At 45.5% G+C, this 19,160-nt stretch overlaps 1 protein-coding gene across 1 annotated transcript in view; it reads right to left on the reverse strand.

Annotated features, from left to right (window-relative positions):
- Window positions 1-7,277, reverse strand: part of CCDC6 (coiled-coil domain containing 6) — a 78,324-nt gene extending 71,047 nt beyond the window's left edge. Inside the window, exon 1 of the mRNA XM_053310665.1 lies at window positions 6,655-7,277. Within this exon, the coding sequence (XP_053166640.1) occupies window positions 6,655-6,942 (288 nt within the window). The 5' untranslated portion in view covers window positions 6,943-7,277. The remainder of the gene's footprint in view (window positions 1-6,654) is intronic.
- Between the last annotated feature and the right edge of the window lie 11,883 nt (window positions 7,278-19,160).

Consider the following 19,160-nt stretch of genomic DNA (forward strand, 5'->3'; position numbering starts at 1 on the left):
TGAGGAGACAAGTGGGTCTTCTGTCATTTGCATGAGATACTGAGATAGTATGTATGTATTTATGTAACATTTTTATACCGCCCAAAACCTATGTCTCTGTTATAGTAAGCAAGAGTGGGGAGAGTAAGGAACGGTGGGAGTCTTTCCCCACTGCTCAGAGAATTCCTTCTGTCTCTTACAATCTCAAATAAATGGCAGTGAAAATGAGACTCCTGGTGAGGAGATCTCTGTGGCACTGGGTGTTCTTCTCGCCAGAAGGCTGGGAGCATTTGCCACAGTGGCAAGCTGGCAAGTGGATCTGTTGATGTTTGGATATTGAACCTTTGTGGCTCTATAATTAAAATTCTAACTGGTTTGTTAATATTAGATCCAATTCAAAGTAGGTTAAAACTTCTAGCATGCCACTCAATTCTCAGGTAAGTGTACACATTTAAGAATTGAAAGAAAAACCTAATGACTGGCAAGTTTAGTGAAAGAGATTTACTCAGCCTATAGATTAAGTAGGTAATTGTCTATGAATGCTCATTACATAATGAATAAGGCCGTGTACAGCTTTTCAGAGAGATGGAGACCGCACAACCTACAGGACACAAGTTCAGTTTGTTTGACCAACACAATTACTGGTCAAACTGGATTTGCAGGTTGTCTATAGCATTTCAAGGGGTACCTGCAAAAAAGTGAAAAGTAGCTCCCAGCAGCAATAAATAGGCATGTACTTGGGCAACTTACAGAACAGTGTTCTTTATTTATTTATTTATTTATTCATTCATTCAATTTCTATACCGCCCTTCCAAATATGGCTCAGGGCGGTTTACGTAGAGAAATAATACATAAGTAAGATGGATCCCTGTCCCCAAAGGGCTCATGATCTAAAAAGAAACATAAAATAGACACCAGCAACAGTCACTGGAGGTACTGTGCTGGGGGTGAATAGGGCCAGTTACTCTCCCCCTGCTAAATAAAGAGAATCACCACGGTAAAAGGTGCCTCTTTGCCAAGTTAGCATGACAAGCAATGCGATCCCCACCATGCTTGGATCAGTTTTTGAACCATAGGAGATGTTTTTCAATAAGTGTTGCTGTTTTAACTGATGTGTAAGGATACTTACTTAGGATACTTATTATACTTATTTATTTAGGATACTTATTATTTATTTAGAATATTTAGGATACTTAAATGAAACTGACTAGATTAGAAGCAGGCATGATCTAGTCAAATCAATAGCCCACTTCAGACATGCAAAAAAGGGGATTCTGGTCTTATTTACAGTCCCACCCCTGTACTGACATGCCAAGAAGCATCACCCTCCCCACTCTCACCATGCTTATGGTGTTTGTTTGAAGAGGCAAATGCTTTAAGCATGATGGTTGTCATTTCCATGAAGGCTGAGGTACCCCAGTCTTCTGAACAGGAAACAACCACCATCATGCTTAAAGCATTTGCCTCTTCAAACAAACACCATAAGCATGGAGAGTGTGAAGAGGGTACTTCTTGGCATGTCAGTACAGGGGTAAGACTTCCAGGTGCACTCTTGGGATGCTGTACATAAGTACATCTGAGCACATCTGAAGAGGGCTAATCTCAGTACACAACTGGTGTATATAAGAGAAGGGGAAATGACTGTCAATGGAGAAATTAGTATAGGAATGAACAGGCACACACACAAACACACACCACCTCCTCTCTGAAGCACTGTTTCCCCATCATTAAGTCTGTACAGTTCTCAACCTACCAGTGTTAGATCAGGACTGTCATTGAGGTGCAGGGTGGATTTGATTTAAATCAAACTGATTTAAATCACAATTTAAATCACTAGCAGGGTGGATAAAAATAAAAAAAAATCCGATTTAAATCAAAAAAATCCGATTTTTTTGATTTAAATTGGATTTTTTTTTATTTTTATCCACCCTGCTAGTTATTTAAATCGTGATTTAAATCAGTTTGATTTAAATCAAATCCACCCTGTTGAGGTGCCATGGATATTTGTATACAGCCTTCCTGCAGGTGGCCTATTTTACACAAGCAGCATTAAGTGGGAGGATAGGAGGACCCACAGAAGGTTGCAGCTCCTCTTCAGTGATTATTGCCATTATTTACACAGTTTAGGTCAGCTACACTAATGACATTTCTGGCTCTAAAGTCACTAAGCAACTTTTTGTTCTGCTTGCTGGTGAGGTCTAAGCCAGCTCCAATTTTACAGTTTTTTTAAGCCTACTTTCCAGTACGTTTGTGAGATCACCTGACATATTGTGTGTGTGTCCCTATCAACTTTGCAGTGCCTGTACTGATTTGAACCAAATCAGGTAGTTGTAGGGACCCATATGAACACCCCAACAGCATAGTTTGTGATGTCACCCATCCCAGTTCAAGATGGTAGACGCATAAACTTTTAAGGCAAAAGTGGGCTAACTTGTGAACCTCCTGATTTTAACCAAATTTGCTATAGCAAGACCTCAGTGACATAGTTTGTAATGATGTCATCAACCCTGATCCAAGATGGCAGATGTGTGAATTGAGGAGCAACAGGGCTAACTTGCAGTGTTCCCTCTAAGGTGTGCGCATATGTGCATGCTCACAAGGTTTTTTTAATGTCTGTTCAGTTAATTTTAGATCCCGCTCAGGTTGAATCAGGAAGGCCTGATTCTATGCACACTGCCTTGATACTGCCGCCCAGAACAAAACTCATTCCGCACACAGATGAAAAAAATTAGAGAACACTGCTAACTTGTGGACTGTTTAACTGATTTGAACCAAATTTGGTACAGTTGTAGTGAGTGACATCCAGGGACGCCTCAACAGCATAGTTTGTGAAGTCATCCACCCCAATTCAAGATGGCAGACACATGAACGTTTGAGGCCCAAATGGGCTAACTTGTGAACTGGCTAACCGATTTAGACCAAATTGACTCCAGTTGTAGGGATAGTGAAAGGAAAGTAGGCAGATTAATTCTTACTAGAACAATTTGTTTGAGTACTTCAGATAAGGTGGTAAATCACACGTGTACATAAAACAGAACACCTTTCTAAAGCTAGCACATAGCCCCTCCCCCCAACTGAAAGGAAAAAAGCAACTTGCTAGTACACCGAGATGGATTCTTCTTTTAAAACAGTTACTACTGGCACTTCTGAGAACCCACAAAAGCTTGTAACAATAGTTCCAAGAAGTGTGAACTACCTTCAGATATTTCTGATGCATCCCATTTATTGCTACAGCCTTAATTACAGGATTACAAGGTTCAAAAATAAGCACTGAGTGGTTATATCCTGAGTGAATTCCCAATTTGGTACCACAATAGGATGGCATTTGGGAAGTACTTTAAATGTTCTATAATAAAACTGGCAAGCATATACAGTTGGCTTAGCCCATGGGTACACTTAGCTGTATCAGGACGAGTTCAATATAGCCAACGTGCGATCACTATCTTTAATAAAGACAACACATCGTTTTGTTAGTCTTTAATGTGCCATGAGGGACTCCGTTGCTTCTGCAACAAATGCACACACGTCTAGCCTAGATTTTGTCATCATTGTCAACGTTCACATAATATATCTGTAAGCAGTTGATATCTACAATAGACAAAAGACACGATGTTCGTATGTATCTAGCTTGACTTAGATCCACATTACCCAATAGGTCAGAGAAGACAAACCTTGCTTTGTTTGCCACTGTATACAGTATTAAACCTCAACATTTTAAACCCTGCCCTGAACCAACAGTTAAATGTTGTGTCAGCTCCCAAACGTCCTCATCAAAATGCTTAGTACTGCATGAAAGAAATACCCTATTTGTCAAACTGTACTAAACTTCTAGAATTAGATAGATAGCGATAGAAGGCTATCATGCATTTTTTGCCATGACATACCACACCAACAGGGCCCTGACTAACCATATAAAAACCTCAGAGAAAGGCAAGGGCAAAATCACATCGTGTCCTGACAGCTCTGCAGACACAAGGTGCCATCCTGAATCTACTGAATTCTATGCAATTTCACTCTCCCCACAAATCAAAGCCACTTAACACAACTAATCCTAACGCAAAGCTTTAGAACTGCCCAATCTGATTTACACATTATATCATTATTCCAACACAAGGAAGTTTGGCTCTAGAGCAAAAACGATCTGCTTTGTGTCATAACTAGCATTGCTTTGAGATGAAGCCACTGTTAAGATTCAATAAATTATTTTGCAGCAATGATGCAACTCCATGCAAGCATTGAAATGTTATCCTTGCACAAAGTTTTGGCAACACAGTAGCTCCAGGACTTTTGATGGAAATCCCATCATCCTATATAATAAAAGGCTAAGTGAGTGGCCGTGGCTTTGGAACGTTGGGGATCTGCGTCCCTGCCTCCCTGGGCTGTTCTGGGCCTGCGCGAAGCGCAGGCCCAGAAGAGCCCAAGGGACACAGGACCTCAGACACCAGTGTCCCACAGCCACGGGCGGCCATTAGCCGGTGTGTGGCAGCGGGGGAAAGTGGCTGAGGCGGCGGCGGAGCCGCCGCCTCAGCCATGAGCTGCAGCACGGCGAGAGGAGGCCGAGGCAACCAGAAGCGGCCACCCTGAAAAAGGCGAGGGCAATGGCGGCGGGGGAAGACCGAGACGGGGGACAGGGAAGTTGGGCGAGGTGGCGGCGAAGCCGCCAACGAGGCCCCCGCCCGCTCACAGCCGTCGCCGCCGCCTGCTCACCCGCCCTCCCAGCTGCCCAAAATGAAGCTGGGCGAGGTGGCGGCGAAGCCGCCAACGAGGCTCCCGCCCGCTCACAGCCACCGCCGCCGCCTGCTCACCCGCCCTCCCAGCTGCCCAAAATCACCTTCCCCGCTCCCCCCCAAAAAAGATTAAGGGCCAAAATGGCCCATGAGAAGGTCGCCGCCCCCGCCTATTGCCCTCCCAGCTGTTGAAGACCACCTTACCCGCTCCAGCCCGAGGGAAAAGAGAGGAGCTCACGAGCAGAGCTCCTCTCTGTGCTAAGTCACTGCTCAAACTGCCGCTATGGACGCAAAGGACGCCTATTGCGTCCATTGCGACAGTATAGGCAGCAGCTTAACACAGAGAATAGCTCTGTTTCCGAGTTCCTCTCTTCTCCTTCGGGCTGGAGCGGGTAAGGTGGGCTCCGGCAGCTGGGTGCGCGGGAGGGCGATAGGCGGGGGCGGCCACCTTCTCATGGGCCATTTTGGCCGTTATTCATCCACACACACCCCCCAAAAAAGTAAAAGCAAAATAACGAAGAACAAAAACAGAGAACAACAACAAAACAAAAAACAAAAAGAGAGAGGGGACAAGGGGGGGGGGGGAAGAGACAGAAAGAGAGAGAGAGAGACAGAAAAGACGGGATAGAAAGCTAGCGCCCGTTATCATAACGGGCTTAAAAATACTAGTGGAGGTATAATACATGGACACTTGAAGGGAGTTATTCCAGGTCTGCCACAAGAGGCGAGGAGACAGGACAACCACAAGTCAGAATGTAATCTGGTACCAGATGGTACCTCTTTTTCAGAAAACATGCATTAGAATTAAACTGGGAAAATATCCATCAATAGGATGGGTGGAGTATGTGCAAGAGCAGAGCTTGTATCTGCAAGGACTCTTGGGGAAGTGCAACTCCCTCCCTCTGGGATCCAGCAAGCAGGACAGAGGCAGGCCACCTACTGTCAGGGTAGAGAACAGGTTTCTTCCTCCTTTTAACTGTTAAATGACTCCGGCCATTCCCAACCAAGTAGATGCTACCAGCACAGACCTGCCCCTTTGGGTCTTGTTTAACTTCATGCTCTGCTCCGCAATGGATTGTCAGATACAGTACTGACTTTTCAACGTCGTGGAATACAATGTCTGAAGACAATTACTCAGCTAGTTTTCCCCTCTGTCCCACTGAATCCACGCACCAGGCCTTATTTCTCCTCACCTGCCAACTACTTCTTAGTATCCCATGATTCTCAAACCTCGCTTGTGGGCTGCATCCATAATCCCCAAATGCCACCCGCCGCAGTCCTGATTTTGGGTGTGTGCTAACCAAGTATCACCTCCCAGTTCTCAGAAACAGAAGGCAAGATCTGTAGTGGGCGGGAGCTAATTGCAATTCCGCCGAGGAGCAAAACTTGAGCAAAAGCAGCCACCAGGGGCCGGAGGCCTGGATGCCAGGCAGCGGCCACACACGAGAAGGAAGGCCCGGCCCAAGGAAAGCTTCCTTCGGTGCGCACACACCCCTGAGACTCGGCGGAGCTGCCTTCCGAGTAAACGTGACACCCGATGGGACTGTCCGAGCCAAGAAGCAGCAACAGCAGGGCAGCGCCGAAGGGGCCGGGCACTCCAGACTTCGGGGAGGCGCGGGAAAGCTCCGCGCCCTCCCAGCAGGCCTCCCTCTTCCCTTCATTCCCTCTACCCGGGCAAAGCAGCCCCAACTCGGAGCCCCTCAGCGCCCGGCTTCCTGCACCGAGCCCCCCACGTCTCCCCCTCCCCGAACAGGCCCAGACTTGACGCTCGTCACAGCAGCCCCAGCGGGCTGCCAGAGCCAACTCTGGCCACCGCCTCTCTCCCCCCCGCCGCCGCCGCCGCCGCCCCCGCCTCCTTGGGGCTCCGGCGAAAGAGCCCTGGCGGCTGCACCCTGCCCGAGGCTGGCGAGCGGCAGAGGAGGCGGCCCCTGCCCTCCCTACTACTCACGATGGTGACGCTGGCCTTGCGCAGGTCGCGGTTCTCCTCCTGCAGCGCTTTGCACTTGAGCTTGTAGGTCTCCAGCTCGATCTTGAGCACCTTGTTCTCCTGCTGCAGCGACGCCAGCCGGTTCGTCAGCTCCTCCAGCCGGAACGGCGAGATCACGATGCCGCCCGCCTTGCTGCTCCCGGCCGAGCCAGGCCCTGCGGGGCAGCCGGGCAGCACGCCCGGCGCTCCGCCGCCACCTCCACTGCCTCCCGCGCCGTCCGTGTCGCTCTCGCTGGCGCTGTCGGCCATCCCTAAGCAGCGAGGAGGCGGAGGAGGAGGAGAAGATGGTAGTGGGAGCTCCTGCTGTTGCAAAGGCGGCTCTTCCCAGCGTCTCAGCCCACCACCTTCACCTCCGCGACGGCGGCTGCTGCTGCGAATGCGTGCGAGGGACGGAGGCGGGGTCGGCGGCGGCGGCTGCAAAGACGCGCCACCTGGGCCGGGCGGCGGCGGCAGCAGCAAGCTGGCGCAGTCTCTGTCAGTACCGCACAGCCCGTGTCGTCTGACGCCAAGAGGAGAGCTGCCCGTTCCCGCTTGCGGGCCCACAGCGACGCCGACCGCGGCCGACAGCTACTGCAACTTCCCCTTAGTCGGCTGGACGGGAGAGCCCCGCACCACCACCACTGCTCAACAGTCTCCCCCGCGGCCCAGCCAACCGCGGCGGAGGTGGGGGGCTTACGCAAGTATAGCAGAAAGCTTTTTAAAGGATATATATTTTCGAGGGTTGGAGTTGATTTTGGAGGGATTTTCGAGGGTTGGAGTTGCCGAATGCAAAGTTCCTTAAGAATGAGCCCCACCGAATTATATAATTCGGTGGGGCTCATTCTTAAGGAACTTTGCATTCGGCAACTCCAACCCTCGAAAATCTACCACAATCAAGCGGTTCGTCTTTCAGGTGAAAGAATAAAAGAAAGAATGAGCCCCACGGAATTATCACAGCGAGGCTTACTTTTGTCTAAAGTATAAGATTGTGGAAGCCATTTGAGGGCCCATTCTCCACCCTGAAAACAAAGGCTCCAAAATGCAGCAGATGTGGGTCGTTGCCACTTCTGGACCCCAAGGTCAGAGACAGGGGCGTAGCAAGGTTGGAGTGGGCCCAGAGACAAGATTTTAAAATGAGCCCCTCGCTGATATACGCACACAAACACACTTCACAATATATAGTGTGCACTCACACTCACATCCCCATCACGAATACGGTGATCTCCAAGAGACTCAACATAATTCATAGGGGGTGCAACACAGGTGGGTGGGGAGTCATGTGATGTGCCTCGGGGGGGGGGCCTTGAGGCAGTGGGGCCCCAAGACGACTGTCTCCCCTTGCCTAACGGTAGTTACGCCCCTGGTCAGAGAGGCAGGAGACTAGTCACGGAGAGAGGCCCGGGTTGGGTAGCAAATCCAACAGAAGAGGAGAGGCAGGACAGAAGGCATGATTGAGAACAGGCCAGGGTCTTTGCTCACAGTTCAAGCAGAGGGAGAAAACTGGTCAAGTTGGTATCCAAGTAGACAAGGCCAAGGCTACAAGTAATGCCAGCTGAAGGGCTGCCTGTCTTGTAGGTGAATGGGGAGATCAGCTAACAGTGCACAGCCCAGCATTGCACCATAGAAGGAAACCTTTCAAGGGCATCCCTGGACATAATTATTGCAGAAGAGGTTGTGTGGTGGCAAGGCCTGGTAGTTGCTGGTGAATTTTGAAGTTGCTGAGGCTGTAGTTGGGGTGCATGTGTGTGTGCCATGTATATCTTCTATTGTTTGCACACACAGCATGCACCATTTCAACAGATCTGTGCATTTTTCTTGAACTTGTGCATGCTTTTGAACACACCAACCCCCAGCAGCCAGTAAATAATCAAATAATCACAGTGATCCTCACCCCCATTGTGGGATGGCATATCTACCAAATCACTATTTGCTTCAGCATCAAGTTCATCTTTGCAGATGGATAAGTGCTTCTGTTTATATGCAGAATGTGTTTCCCTCTGTAATGTATTATACCAACCTTTCAAAACTAAACTATGATAAAGAGGTTTAATTTGTCCATTTAACAATTAAGTAAGGTTCTAGAAAGACAGATATCTTAATAATTCTTGAGTCTTAAGGAAGATAGCACACACCAATACTGGGTAAGGGACTCTGTGTGTAGGTGTTTATATGCCAGTGCTGAAAGCCTCCGAGCCAAGATGGGTGAGTTTGGTTGCTTGGTTGCTAATGAGAACGTAGATATAGTGGGCATAATAGAAACCTGGTGAAACAGAGAACCAGTTGGACACTTAATCCTGGATATGCACTCTTTTTAAGGTGGTGATTCTCTTTATTTAGCAGGGGGAGAGTAACTGGCCCTATCCACCCCCAGCACAGTACCTCCAGTGACTGTTGCTGGTGTTTATCTTATGTTTCTTTTAGATTGTGAGCCCTTTGGGGACAGGGATCTGTCTTATTTATTTATTTATTTATTTATTTATGTATTATTTCTCTGTGTAAACCACCCTGAGCCATTTTTGGAAGGGCGGTATAGAAATTGATTTAATAATAATAGTAATATTAATAATGAACAGAGGAAAAATAACAAAAACAGAAGGAATAGAACCGCCCAATGGAAGCAACATCAAGAACCTGGAAGAGAAAGAACATTACAAATACTTGGGCATTCTCCAGGCTGATAACATTGCACACACTGAAGTTCAAAGAAAAATTGGAAGTGAATACATCAGGAAAGTTAGAAAAATCCTAAAGTCCAAACTCAATGACGGGAACACCATACAAGCCATAAACACCTGGGCTAAACCTATTATCAGATACACTGCAGGAATAATAGACTGGACCCAGGCAGAGCTAGAGATGCTAGATCGTAAGACCAAGAAAATCATGACCATCAATCATGCTCTGCACCCCCACAGTGATGTAGATAGGCTATACCTCCCTCACTGCTCCGGTGGAAGAAGAATGCTGCAAGTCCATCAAACAGTAGAGGAGGAAAAAAGAGACCTTGAAGAATATATCAAGGACAGTGAAGAAGATGTACCTCAAATGGTCAGTAATGAGAAACTATTCAACACTAATGAAACAAAGCAGGCCTACAAGAAAGAACAAGTCAAGAACCGAGCAGAAAAATGGAAAAATAAGCCACTGCATGGTCAATATTTGCACAATATAAGTGGAAAATCAGACATCACCAAGATCTGGCAGTGGCTTAAGAATGGCAACATGAAGAAAGAAACAGAGGGTTTAATACTGGCTGCACAAGAACAGGCACTAAGAACAAATGCAATAAGAGAAAAAGTCAAAAAATCAACAACAAACAGCAAGTGCCGCCTTTGTAAAGAAGCAGATGAAACAGTGGACCACCTAATCAGCTGTTGTAAAAAGATCACACAGACTGCCTACAAACAAAGGCATGACAAGCTCGCAGGGATGATACACTGGAACATCTGCAAAAAATACAAGCTACCTGTAGCCAAAAATTGGTTGGACCATAAAATTGAAAAAATGGTAGAAAATGAAGATGCAAAAATATTATGGGACTTCCGACTACAAGCAGACAAAAATCTGCCACACAATACATCACATATAACTGTAACTGAGAAGAAAGGAAAACAAGTAAAAATAATTGACATAGCAATACCAGGTGATAGCAGAATAGAAGAAAAAGAAATAGAAAAAATAACAAAATACAAAGATCTACAAATTGAAATTGAAAGGCTGTGGCAGAAGAAGACCAAAATAATCCCAGTAGTAATTGGCACCCTAGGTGCAATTCCAATACAGCTTGAAGAGCACCTCAACACCCTAGGGGCCACAGAAATCACCATCAGCCAATTACAAAAAGCAACTTTACTGGGAACAGCCTATATTTTGCGACGATATCTATAATAATAACTACAATATTGATAATAAAATTCAGCCATCCCAGGTCCTTGGGAAGGACTCGATGTCTGGATAAAACAAACCAGTCAATAACACCTGTCTGACTGTGTAAACAAGAAATAATAATTAATAATAGAATAGAAAGGGGGGGCAAAGTGGGGGTGGAGTAGCACTGTATGTTAAAAAGGGGGTGGAATCTAACAAAATAGAAAGCCTAGAACAGTGATTCTCAAACTTGGGTCCTCAGGTGTTATTGGACTTCAACTCCCATAATCCCCAACCAAAGGCCACTGAGGCTGGGGATTATGGGAGTTGAAGTCCAATAACACCTGAGGACCCAAGTTTGAGAATCCCTGGCCTAGGAGGACTGGAGTTTTCCACAGAAACACTGTTGGTGATAATATGAGTCCTTAAATAAAATGTATTCGTAGGGACATGCTATCACCCTCTTGATCAAAATGCTGAGAGTGACCTGGAGTTGGAGAAGGAAAGCAGGGAGGCATCAGAGAGATAGAGCTGAAATAATGAGGTGGGGCCAATGAGAATGGAAAGGACATTGGGCTTTGAGTTTACTGAGGAGGGGCACGAAGAGTTCAGGAGCAAAGGGACCCATATCCCTCAATTGAGGAAAGAGGCAGAATTTAAAGGGGTGTGTGTGTGCGCTCTCTCTCTCTCTCTCTCTCTATATATATATATATATAAAATGAATAAGTGTTAGATACTTTCATGTTACAAAACATCCTGTCATCTTCCAAAGCTTATTTATATTCATGAAATATATAAGGTGTTTGTGTATGTTCTCAGAACACCTGCCTTCTTCTGTTTCATATTAACTATTCATATTCCGTTGAAGGCTTAGAAAGCAAGGATAACTGTTGGATGATTGACTCTTCAGTGGTCAAAACCTAATGGTGCGGGGTGGGGGAACATCACCCAAACTGGCTTTCAATTATTGCATTTAAAAGAGGAGGAAGAAAAGTAGATGTTGTAGCCGGCATAGACCTACCATAGAAAAGCAACTACAGTGTGCATCTCTTCCTCCTTCTTTCTCCCCTAATAAGATCAGTACACAACATGTGAAGTGATAGCAATATGCTGTGAGCACCACTTCATTGGCTGCCACTGGTTGCCCAGAGGAGAAGCTTGCTGCATAATGATGTTGCATCACGCACTGAGCTCCCTTAGACATGATGGAGGAGACATGGGGGTTGCTGTTTTCAACTGCAGCCCTATGTAATAGGTGGACACACTTTAAGCACTACACAACTATAGGAAAGTCTTTTATGGTACAGTAGAGTTCTATGTGAAGACATCAGTAGACATGGGGAAGTAATAAAGAGCAGAATTATTTATTTATTCGATTTATACACCACCCTTCCAAAAATGGCTCCAGGTGGTTTATAACAAAATAAAAACAATTATAACCAGTTAATTAAAATCAAAACTATAAAAAGAGATAAAACCAATTAAACATTCAAACAGTTTAAAACCCTGGAAAACCAGGGCAAACATTTAAAACAATATACAACAATTTAAAAACCCTGGAATGCCGGGCCAAACAGCTAGGTTTTAAGGGCTCTCCTGAAAGACAATAATGAACTCAAATTACAGATTTCTGCCGGGAGTGCATTCCACATCCCAGGAGCAACTACAGAGAAGGCCTGCCTCTGAGTTGCCAGCAGACGAACTGGTGGTAACTGGAGAAGGATCTCCTCAGATGACAACGTGCGGTGGGGATCATGCAGAAGGAGGCACTCTCTAAGATAACTTGGACCTAAGCCATTCAGGGCTTTAAAGGTAATAACCAGCACTTTGTATTTTGCCTGGAAACATATTGGCAGCCAGTGTAACTGTTTCAAGACAGGCATAAAATGGTCTCTCCAGGTTGCCCCAGAGACCAATCTGGCTACCTCATTTTGAACTGACTGAAGTTTCCAAATTACATACAAAGGCAACCCCAGGTAGAGCGCATTGCAATAGTCAAGCCTGGAGGTTACCAGCTGATGCACAACTGTTTTGAGGTCATCTTTGAATAAAGAATAAAGAACAAAAGCCAGAACTGCTGCAGCTTAGCACTGAACAAAAGTGGAAAAAATGCTGTCAGATCCAAGTTTCTACACTCTATTGTTTTCAGTAAAGTAAAGTGTGCTGTCGAGTTGGTGTTGCCTCCTGGTGACCACAGAGCCCTGTGGTTGTCTTTGGTAGAATACAGGAGGGGTTTACCATTGCCACCCCCCGCACCATACGAGATGATTCCCATAGTCTGGGAAACATACCAGCAGGGATTCGAACCGGCAACCTCTGGCTTGCTAGTCAAGTCATTTCCCCACTGCACCATTAGATGGCTGCATTTCAGTGGATTTTCATAATTACTACTAGTACACTTATTTTCCAGAATCTTACCTGTCTCTTGTTATCTAGAAAAGATTAAGACTGGCCAAGAAATGGCATTACAAAACTAATGGAAGTTAGAAAAACAAATCTATGGTGCTGTTTAAAGTTGAGCATTCTATGAATTCTAACACAAAGAGTCTCCATCTAGAATACTCAGTAAGTATTATGTTGTTTAAGGAGAAACTGGGATGAAGTGTCTAAAGAGAGGTCAATAGAAAGTGGTTTGTTCAAACTTGTTTATTTCTAGATTGTGCTTCCTCTTCTTAAATGCTTTAGTGTTGCCATTCATAGACCTGCATAATAAATCAAGACATTTCAGACTGGCAAGCAACAATAAGTTATTTGTGTCTTCAGTATGCTGTTAAAGGTAAACCTTCTGGACAAATATAACCCACCAATAAAACTGTTAAACTGGTCCAGACTCCACACACAGCAGTGTCATGGTATTTGTTCTTGCCCATCCTGTAGACCAGGGCTGCTCAACTTCAGTGCACCTGCGAATGTTGGCCTACAAATTCCATTATGGATGTGCACAGAACCGTGGCAGGGTGGTTCGAAGGCAGCAGGGGTCTCCCTTTAAGAGCGGGGGGGGTTCACTTACCCCTCCCGCCGCTTGCTGATGCGCCTTCTGGTCATATCCGGAAGACGAGGGCAACGGGACGGCACCGAGGTATGCCGCCGCCCCAATGGGCTGTTAAAAAAACTGATGCCGGTGGTGGAAAAGCAGCGGGAGGGGTAAGTGCACCCTCCCCCCTCTCTTAAAGGGAGACCACCACCATCTTCAAACTGGCAGAACCGACAATTCTTAGAACTGGTTCAGAGGCCCATAAAAGGCCTCTGAACTGGTTCCGTGCACATCCCTAACTCCCATAATCCCTAGCTGTTGGCCACTGTGATGGGATTATGGGAGTTGTAGTCCAAAAACCACAGGGCTCTGTGGTCACCATGAGTTGACACCGACTCAATGGCACATTTTACCTTTAGTCCAGAAACAGCTGGGGGGCCTAAGTTGAGCAAACCTATAGACTGAGGGTAGTACCATGGCATTGCCTGTAACAGTTGTGGTTCACAGGGACAGATTCCCAGGAGGGAAGAAAGTGCTTCTGTTCAGTTGAGTGGTTCTGCACCTGGGCCATCCTCTATAATAAAGAGCTAAAGTGTCCGCCCGTGTCCCTGCCCGTGTCTTTCTCGGCCGTTCTGAGCATGCGCAGAGCGCATGCTCAGAACGTCCGAGAAAGATACGGCCTCAGGGACACAGGCGGCCGTGTTGGCTCCCGGAGGGAGCAGGGAGAAGGGAGCAGGGAAAGACGGGGCAGGGAAAGACGGCGGCGGCGGCAGGACCGGCCTGACCGCGGGGGGGGTGGTGGTGGAAAAAGGCGGTGGCAGCGGGACCGGCCCGACCAGAGAGCGGCGGCCATGTTGGCTCCCGGACCGGGAGAAGGGAGCAGGGAAAGACGGGGCAGGGAAAGGCGGCGGCAGGACCGGCCTGACCGCGGGGGGGGGGGGGAGGCCGCAGGACCGTCCCTGCCGCAGAAAGAGCCGCGGGGAGAGGAGAGGCGGCGGCGGGTCTTGCCCGGCTGCTGAAAAAAGAAGGGAGAGGAAGAAGCCGGTTGAGGCAGCGGCAGAGCCGCTGCGGCCACCGCCGCCGGACGTCATGAGGAGGCGGCGGGGGAAGCAGAAAAGGGGAGGCTGATGGTGGTGGGAGGGGGAATGGTGGCGCGGGGCCCGGAGCGCACAACTCCCCTAGCGCCCGTTATTTTAACGGGCCTGAAAAAACTAGTGGTCTATAATAGGCCTGCATAATAAGTGATCCATCAAGCTAAACATAACTCATCAGCTATGTATGACAGTCCACCATGAGTTCAATAAATCTTCTGTTTCTGCTGCCTGCCTGTGACTGTAAAATGGGGCAAGGGTGGTGTCAAACACTTAGGAGGCCATAATGCATGGCTGGTGGGGTGTTTTTGGTTTGGTGAGCTAAAGGTTACACAGCCTTGATCTGTAATGTAACTTGTGACATACAAGTAGTCTTCAGAGCCTATGCAGTCACTTGTGCCTTGAAATCTATTGAGACAGAAATTTCAGTATTTCAAAGTATCAATTTACATTAGAAATTTCTTATTTGAATAATTTGTATTGTGTTGTAAATGCTCCCCATTCCCCCAAGTGTTGTGAAATTCCAGGAAGGCTGTGCTACTTGGATTCTGGTTTCATTTGGAGGAGAGATCACTGAAGGCTTTTAGTATTCTTTGTAATACTTGCTTTATTTACAAATACACAAATTAAGCATTGGAGCTGAACTAGCAGAGCACTCCTACAATCAGTAACAGGTTACATGGTGTAGCTGCAAATCCAGAAGTGTAGGCACTCTCCATGATAGCCCATTTGGCCATTCCCATCCTGACAGCCAGAGAAGCTGAGAACTACAGGTGCTCCTTCCCTTTGCATTCTCCTTCCACTACACACCTTACATCAGATCTCCAGAGATAAAGCACTGCACCCTAAGGTGCTCCAGCCTCTCTTTAGAACTCAATTTCTGTCTCCCTGCCTGAACCTCACTCTGAAGCAGCCTGCCTGTCACAAGTGGCTGCTTTTGTCCTTTTCCACACGAACACACCAGCCCAGCCCAACAGGTGAAGGATTTGTGCAGTCTTACTCTGATTGCTTCCCTCTGATCTCTCAGCCCTGAACTCACTCAACCACTCAAGCTCACTTAAGGAATATAAACTGGCCTTCTGAATTATTAGCCTAACAAAGCAACAGCCAGTTAGCATTCATTGCTACAAACCCTCTTCTCAAAAGAAAGATGTCTGCCCCAGACCTCCTGTAAGAGAAAAATAATAGGTTAACAAAGAGATTACAAATCAGAAAACTTGTAAAGTTACTTGAACGCAGATTACAAAAAGTCATTTTGTGATCATCTGGTTAAACCGGGTAAACCCTTCTTTTCAGTTTCTCCTCAGACTATCAGTGTTAGTAATACAAAAGCAAAGTTCTCAAATTCATCACCGACCTTCAGACTTCTTACCTTCTTTCTTGCTGCTCACCAGAGAAAAGTTAGAATTTACTCAGCCTTAATCACTTTTGAGACCAGGCCCCAAAGCAATGGCCAGCCAACACCCATGACCCCAAAGTCCATTACAGTATATAAAAAGATAGGTAATAAAAAGTCTGACAAAGTGAGTGCTTGAAACTCCATAAAACAGGGCCTATCCTTAATAGCTCCTAAATTTTAGTCATGCAAGACTTATTTCCATTCTGCTTCAGCAACAGCTGCATTGGAAGAAATACAGATCAGGTATATTTCTAAATACCTGGAAATAACAGGCCGGTGGTTACTCAGGTGTGAAGAATAAATTATTTTACAAAGGAAACGTATGTGAAAAAATGTTGGTGCTGTAAGACAGAGTTTTTCTTTATTTGTACACTCCACCCGTCCTTTGCATCTTTCTGATATTTCCCCATAGAAAAGAAAATACAGCTGGCATGGAGGGAATGGGCCCAAATCATAACATATTAAGCGGGGGAGACAGACAATGCCCTAGAATGTGTAGAGATGATCACAGCAGTTACAAAGTGGAGACTTTAGGATGGGGTGGGATAGAAATCTAAATACATAAATCTGGGTTCACTAATGTCCCCTGTTCCTCCATAAATTAGTGTCTATAAGTATCAGGCTAAACAAAAATATCTCAGCAACAGAACTCCCAAAGAGTTACTACTTCACTTACAGTTGAAGTCCAGGTCAGTTCCTTTCCCAGGCTAAATACTCCATCTTAATTATTTTATTTATTTATTATTTATCTGTGTAAACTGCCCTGAGCCATTTTTGGAAGGGCAGTATAGAAATCAAATCAAATAAATAAATATCCTAATCCTGCAGTGAAGAAAGGCAGGGTCAACATCACTGGGAAGCTACTGAGGGCCCTCAGCTCCTGAGACAACCACTGTATGCTTAGTGTTCATGTGGTGCTGGCAGAGTGTGTTACATGCTTGCTTGCTTGAACCCATCTCTCTTATACATAAGAACAGCCCTACTTGATCAGGACCAAGGCCCATCTAGTCAAGCATCCAGTTTCACACAGTGGCCCACCAGATGCCGCTGGAAGCCTACAAGCAGGAGTTGAGAGCATGCCCTCCCTCCTGCTTTTACTCCCCTGCAACTGGTACTCAGAGGCATCCTGCCTTTGAGGCTGGAGGTGGCCTATAGCCCTCCCATTAGTAGCCGATGATAGACCTCTCCTCCATGAAGTTATCCAAACCCCTCTTAAAGCCATCCAGGTTGTTGGCTGTCACCACATCTTTTGGCAGATAATTCCACAGGTTGATCATGCATTGTGTGAAAAAGTACTTCCGTTTGCTGGTCCTAGATTTCCTGGCAATCAATTTCATGGGATGTTCTAGTGTTACGTGAGAAGGAGAAGAATTTCTCTCTATCCACTTTCTCCACACCATGCATGATTTTATAGACCTCTATCATGTCTCCCCACAGTCGTCTTTTTTCTAAACTAAATAGCCCCAGGTGTTGTAGCCTTGCCTCATAAGAAAGGTGCTCTAGGCCCCTGATCATCTTGGTTGCCCTCTTCTGCACATTTTCCCTTTTCTACAATGTCCTTTTTTAGATGTGGTGACCAGAATTGTATGCAGTACTCCAGGTGTGGCTGCACCATAGTTTTGTATAAGGGAATACAAAAGGGCATATGTAGAAGAGGGAGTCAATAAATAAGATGGATTAAAATATTTTCATGGCCATACATTCCCATTATGTACTCATTACTACATACTCTAATTTCTGCATGTTTGAACATGTAGTACTTCCATACATGTAGTAGTCTCCATATAAAGTTGGCAATATTGTCACTGACGGTCCATTTCCAAAATGGCAGCCCCTCTGTCAGAATGCACTGCAGTTGAACAGCAAACTGTCATTCGATTTTTACTGTCAGAAGATGAACTAAGTGAAATTTACTGTAGAATGTGTAAATAATATGAGGACAGTTTATTTTTTGAAAATGTACAGGGGGTACAAACTGTTCAGAAATGGTTGCATAACTGTAATAAATGAACATCGACCTGATACACAGATGCATAAATTCTGTGCATAATTGGCTATACTCTTTACCAAAAACATATTTCCCTGAAGGAATCAAAAAGTCTCTGGAATAAATGTGTGAAGCTAGGAGGTGGTTAGTTAAATTGAAAAATGCTTTGAAAAATGTCTGTGTTCCTGGAATAACCATTTCGATGCTATACTTAAACTCAACTTATTTATTGACTACCCCTTGTATGTGCAGGTGTGTTTGAATTGCCAGTTGACCAAAAGGGATGTCAGTCATCAGGGTTAGTTAAAGGGAAATTCAGAACTGCACAATGTGAGCATAATTTGTGCACATTGCATGCCCTTCTACAATACACCCCTGTGCATTTACCTTGACTGTGCACCCATATTTATTGAATAGAGTCAAATTCCATAACTCTTTGAAGCCTATATAGAGTGGAAGAACATCCTCAGATCTGGGAATTTGATAGCAATATTGAGAAGAGTGTTATATTCATTGGTGAAGACTGTGCAGAACAGCAATGGAGTCTGCGGGAAGCATCTTTGGCAGGGGAAGGAGAAGTGGATATGCTTTATCATGTCTGGCTTCTGGAGGAGCCTGAAGTACTCACTTTATGTTCCTCATAGTTACCAGTCACTTTTTATCATCAAAAATACAACTTCGGTATAACTCCAATTTTTGAACGGCACAAATATTCTTTTAGAACTGCTTTTTAAAAACTGGCCGTTTTATGTCTGGTTGCACACAAAAGCTCTGGAAGTCATCATTATTACCATCTTTACCTTTCCAAATAAAATTGTTGATGGGCTTGCATTCCAGCCCCTGTGGCAGGTAGCTCTGAAGCAATCCTAAAATGAAGTTTTGTTTGCTTTCTGTTTCATTTTAGTTAATGCAGTAACTAAAACAGCATTGACTAATTGCATTTTAGTCACTGTATTAATTGGAATCGCATCCCTCATCTGTATCCTCTAAAACGTTTAGTGGTAGAATAGCATCTGATCTATGAGTCAAGATGCCCATGTACTCTAATTGTCCCTATTTACCAGGCACAGCCTCTGCTTTCTGATACTTTCCCTATGAAAGTATTATCCCTATTTTGCCTTTTGAGCAGATGTAGGGAGTGAATATTAGAATAATTTATTAGCATCCACA

Source organism: Hemicordylus capensis, chromosome 3 (genome assembly GCF_027244095.1).
Source record: "Hemicordylus capensis ecotype Gifberg chromosome 3, rHemCap1.1.pri, whole genome shotgun sequence".
Lineage (NCBI taxonomy): Eukaryota > Metazoa > Chordata > Lepidosauria > Squamata > Cordylidae > Hemicordylus > Hemicordylus capensis.